Below are 5,606 nucleotides of genomic sequence, written 5' to 3' on the forward strand. Positions count from 1 at the left end.
GAACACACAGAAACACAGAGCAGACCGGGCTGGGACATCATTTGTAGGCAAATGACTCATTACACCTGTCTAGACTGTTCTGGCACTTATTATTCTAAATAAATATGCTGAAACAACAACATACTGAAAGTTTTTTAAATACTTCTAGTAAACATCTGGCTAGCACAGAGAGCCAAAACAACATAACCATGAACATTAATCAAATTCACTTATTTAACCTGGTTAAAAATGAATTTACCTGGCCTGGGCTGTGTCTCAGCGGTCCAGGCACCTTGGCCGGTAGCCCGAGCATGGCAGTGTGCTGCGGGTTCGACTCCCGATCCTGACGGCCTTTACTGCATGTCACTCCCCCATCTCCTGTCAGCCTACTGTCTGTCCCTCTATAAAAAAAATATAAAATAAAGGCGAAAGCTGAAAAGAAAACAAGAACCACTGACCTAGCCATATCCTTCCATCTGATTTGCTGTGTGAACTCATAAGAATAATTATTGTGGGGCACGGTGGCACAGTCGGTAGTGCTGTCGCCTCACAGCTAGATGTCCTGGGTTCGATTCCCACTGGGGACACTGTGGGCATGTTCCAGTGTTTGCATCAGTGCCCAGGCCATACCCAAGGTGGGGTTGGCGAAAGGGCCTTTCTGTGTGGAGTTTGCATGTTCTCCCGTGTCCCCTGGGGTAGGTATACCCTCACAAAAAACATGCAGTAATCCTGCATGGTCTCTAAGCTGCCTCCCCCTGGCCAGCCGGGGCGCCTGATGGATGGGAAAAGAACTGGTCGGAATAACGTGTTCCTTCCACGCACTATGTCTGGCACGGGAAATTCCCCAGTGTCAGGTAAAAAGAAGCAGCTTGGACTCCTCATGCATAGAAGGAAGCATGAGGTCAGTCTGCTGCCCCCCCAGGTTGGCAGAGGAAGTGTAGCGCCCAGGATTACATTAGATAAATAAATGGGTTGCAAAACCGTGCAATAAAAATGTAAGTAAAATAAATAATAATAACTAGAACTGCACTCTGGCGAGTGCCTACTTGCTTGTTGCACACAAGTAGGCCATACATGGCCTACTAGTGCGCAAGCAGAGCGCGCAAGTACTGGTGACGTATATGTCGATCAGTGTCGGGTGGATTAAAGGAAATGCCTCCATGTATATACATGTATATGTACTGTAATTTGTAAGTTGATTAGCGGTATACTGTGGACGGTTACTTTGCGTATGCGTATGTATCAAAGCAGCATATGACGCCAGGGTATAACTGGTCGTATAACTGACGTAATAAAGATGTGGATTAAAGGACCCAATGCCAGAGTGTAATTGGTTTTCGATGGTGACGTAATGACGATATGTTTTAGTGCCGGGAGGATTAAAGGTAATGCCCCTATGTATACATGTATGTAATCTGACACCACTGCCATATCAAGCACAAGTAGTCATTACGTCATACGCTGGCACGGTGCGTACGCATCAAACATCACCCTGGACGAAAACTATTACTTGCTCGCTCTGCTTGCGCAAGTAAATAGCCGCCATGGCCGGTTAAGACTCATGCGTGGCCGGTTAAGACTCATGTGTGGCCGGTTAAGATTGAGGTTATGGTTTGGGATAATGTTAGTAATGGTCAGACTAAGGGGAGGTTGGAACAATGACATGTTACCATTAAATTGATCTCTTCTGTATTATTTAGAAGTAAAGGATATGTGGCCTAATTCATTTCAGCCCCAATCTCTCTCATTTAATTGGAATTGGAGTTCAGTGTGTGCATGTGCAATACCTACGAGGAACTGCATGTGTGCACATATGCTATATAGTAAGATTGTGTGTGTGTGTGTGTGTGTGTGTGTGTGTGTGTGTGTGTGTGTGTGTGTGTGTGTGTGTGTGTGTGTGTGTGTGTGTGTGTGTGTGTGTGTGTGTGTGCGTGTGCGTGTGCTCACAATAAGCGCCCAGTCTGTTGCTTTCTGTGCCAGTTTTAAATATTTGGAATTACTCAGTCAAGTCAGAACAAGTCTGACATGTGTGGTGCTCACTGAACAGGGACCTATAAAGTTGCCTCCTCTCTGTTTAAGGTGACGGTCCACACTTTCTACCAAGACTCTTCTCTGGCTGACGTCTCTTCAACACTTTGAAACAGGTAACTATGCTTTTATGCTATTGTTATTATGACATGTAATGATGGATAGAGAATAGTAAAGCTGTCATTAAGACCTGGTTCTTCAAAAAGCTTTCTAAATCATTCTACATTATTATACTAAATCGAGAGTTCTGACTTTTTGGTGCCAAGGCAAGGACCCCCAAAAATGATGATTTCTTTTCAATTTCTTTACAAAAATGTTCAAGAAATAGCAGACGTACAAGCACGCAGAGTGACACTAAGTGACGTGCATGTGAGCTTGTATGTTTGCTTCTTGCAAGAACCACACAAACGCACAATGGTGTAAATTTGCAAAATATATTTTTTACTTCTTGAATCCAAATATTGTACGGTACTTTTACTCCAGTACGAAAAGTTACTACAAAAGTTACAATCAAAGTTACTACTTTGATTGTTAATATACCCACTTCACTTCCATGGGTAAGAGATCCAGTAGAACTGGTTGATTTGGTTGAGCTCTGTAAATGTCAGACATACTTGCTCACGCGACGCATAGTGGGCTTGTAGGGGTGCTGGAGGGGGGAAAAAAATATAATAAAAAAAATGTTCAAAACAGATTTCTGTTTCTATCCATAATAATATGCTGTATGTATCACAGTATTGACGCCTTATCCTGCCTTGCCTGTGTCTGTTTGTTCCAGGGGTCATCAACATGTTGGCAAGACTTGTCCATGTCTGTGACATTTGTTTTATGTTGTTGATTATAATGTGTACAATATAATTAGTTTGAATTATTTTGGTGACTGGTAAAGTGTCGGGATGACATATGATATGATATAGGAACTGGTTAGAGCTCTCTCATCATTATTCTGTTGTAATTATTTGTCTCATCAAGCAAGAACTGAACAGTGATGGTGAAGAAAGAGAACTTGGAAAGACGTTTGCGGACAAACCACAAGTCATTTGACTAGACTAATGGAAGTCAATGAGAGCCTATTTTTATAGATACTATTAAACTGCACAACGGAGCGAATGGAATGGACTAGTTTGCTCATAACAAGGTAAGAAAACAAACCCTCTTTCTGAGGTCCACACATGTAGGCCTACAGCAAATATATTTATTGACACTGCAAAACCATTTTGACCAGCATTGAAAGCTTGACCAGGATCCTAACCTAGTAACCGTTGCCAACGTGGTATTGGCCAATAACGGGCTTGGGTGGGACTTAGCAAATTAACTAATTACCCCCCCCCCCCTTTAAAATGTGTAGCACACAGGCACTATATGGCACATTATGAGTCCATTCGTATACATTTAGCCGGGCTAACTATATATAATTATTGACCATTAATTTTGACCATTGTAATTTTGTAAAATAATATATTGATCAAAATGTCCATCACAAGCTGGCATGGTGATGACCCCTGGTCTGTTGCAAATGCACGAAAATACGCATGCACGCACATTTTGCCTCCTACTGTAAATACCTTCCCGCAGCCCTGTGTAGATCTGCTATTTTCAGCACCAACCAGATGTAAAATCAGGCATTATACGACACCACTCACAGCTCATGTTATGACACACAAATGGGAAACAAACAAATTTGCAGGGGGTCCTTTAGGGGGCTCCAGGGGGTCCCCAGCTAAACGTGTTGATACAGCGTCGTAATCAGTATCACAATTGTACAATTGTAAATTGTATCACTTCAACCCAATATGATATAAAAATGATTGTTAAAATGATTATGTATATATATATATATATATATATATATATATATATACATAATCATTTTAACAATACAAATCTCCTTGTTCCAAAACAAAGCATGTACCTTGTATTAATTGTTTTGTTACGTTTAGGTTTCAGGACGATGGAGAATATGACCACACCTGCTGTCTATCACGATGCTGGGGCTAAGGATGAAGAATATGACTGGGATAGATACTTCAAATCCGTCGACATCATGTCCGCGGTCATCTACAGCCTGGTGTGTGTGCTCGGCGTGTTGGGGAATGGTATCGTCCTCTGGGTGACGTGCTTCAGGATGAAGGGAAGAAGAACCTTCAACACCATTTGGATCATCAACCTCGCTGTGGCCGACTTCTATACTACAGTCTGGCTGCCCATGAACATCACACAGAGAGCTCTGGGCAACCGCTGGCCTTTTGGCTGGTTCATGTGCAAATGTGACAGTATGGTTTTCTATTTTAACATGTATGACAGTATCTACATTCTGGTGCTGTTCAGTGTGGACAGATGTTTGTGTGTGGTTTTGCCAGTGTGGACCCGGAACCACCGCACCGTCAGAAACGCATACTTGGTCATGCTGGGTGTTCATGCGATGGCTGTTGCTCTCAGCATCCCTCACATAATCTCTAGGGAGCTGGATTATGGATTGTGCTGGGAGTATCCTGACCCCCCCCTGGTCATCACTAACCTCCTCGTGGGATTCGTGTTTCCTTTCTTCGTCATCGTCTCTTGCAATTCTGTCGTCTGTCGCCGGATCAGGGGTGACCAGGGGTGGTACGTCCAGAAGGTCTTAGCCGCTATTATCGCCGCGTTTTTCCTGTGCTGGGCCCCCTTTCACGTCATACGACTGATTTATGCTGTGACAAAGTTGACAACGTCCAGTAAGACACTGGACGTTGTGCTGGAGTTCGGGGTCCCCATATCCCTCACCCTGGCGCTTCTCAACAGCTGCCTGCACCCGCTGCTGTACGCATTCAAGGGTCTGTCTATCGAGCGCGTGTTCTGCAGGTCCATCCTAACGCATCTGGAGAACGCCTTCGCTGACGAAGTACAGCGTAAGCCCAGTGAGACCAGTGTTGATGACATCGGAGACACTGGTCTCACTGACGAAGTACAGCTTAAGGACGGACTCATCGCGCCGCCGGGTCCTTGACATGAAAATGTTTGAGAACGACTGACATAGAAACACGTCGTCTGCAGCGTCCTGAGTCTGCAGCTCTGCCTGCAGCCCTCCCTCCTGAGTCTGCAGCTCTGCCTGCAGCCCTCCCTCCTGAGTCTGCAACTCCGCTTGCAGCCCTCCCTCCTGTATCTGCAACTCCACTTGCAGCCCTCCCTCCTGTATCTGCAGCAATGACGCCTTCAGCTCCAAAGCCTGCAGCATCTCCTGTGGCTCCGCCTGCAGCACCCCTGGCGTCGCCTGCAGCATCACGTCCAGCGCATGCAGCATACCCGGCACTGCTTCCACGGTCCTCTGCCCCGTCCCGGCCTCCAGGCCGCCCTCCGGATGACGTCACAGCCTCGTCCCCGCCGGCCTCCAGACGACAACTCTGCTGCTTTGTCCCAGTGTCCAGGCCGTCCCCCAGACGGCACCTACTCAACTTGGGTCCATCATTCAGGCCACCCTCCTGAATTCCTATGCCCAGCCTTGGTTTCCCTCCTCCGGACCCCCTCCACCCACCCTGCTCGTACCTCGTTGAGGTCGTGGGACGTCTGGTATCCGTCCCTTGAGAGGGGGGTACTGTTATGGTCTGTCACTCCACAGACCATGG

General features: G+C 45.9%; 1 protein-coding gene across 1 annotated transcript; it reads left to right on the plus strand.

Moving 5' to 3' along the window:
- Positions 1-3,958: 3,958 nt before the first annotated feature.
- On the plus strand, positions 3,959-4,990 carry LOC310871128 (chemerin-like receptor 1; the record flags this gene model as incomplete). The annotated part of the gene is made up of 1 exon (XM_083782617.1): positions 3,959-4,990. The coding sequence occupies one exon, from the start codon at positions 3,959-3,961 to the stop codon at positions 4,988-4,990; it is 1,032 nt and encodes a 343-aa protein (XP_083638743.1).
- Positions 4,991-5,606: the final 616 nt, after the last annotated feature.

This window comes from Protomyctophum parallelum, assembly GCF_964188405.1.
Source record: "Protomyctophum parallelum genome assembly, chromosome: 14".
NCBI lineage: Eukaryota > Metazoa > Chordata > Actinopteri > Myctophiformes > Myctophidae > Protomyctophum > Protomyctophum parallelum.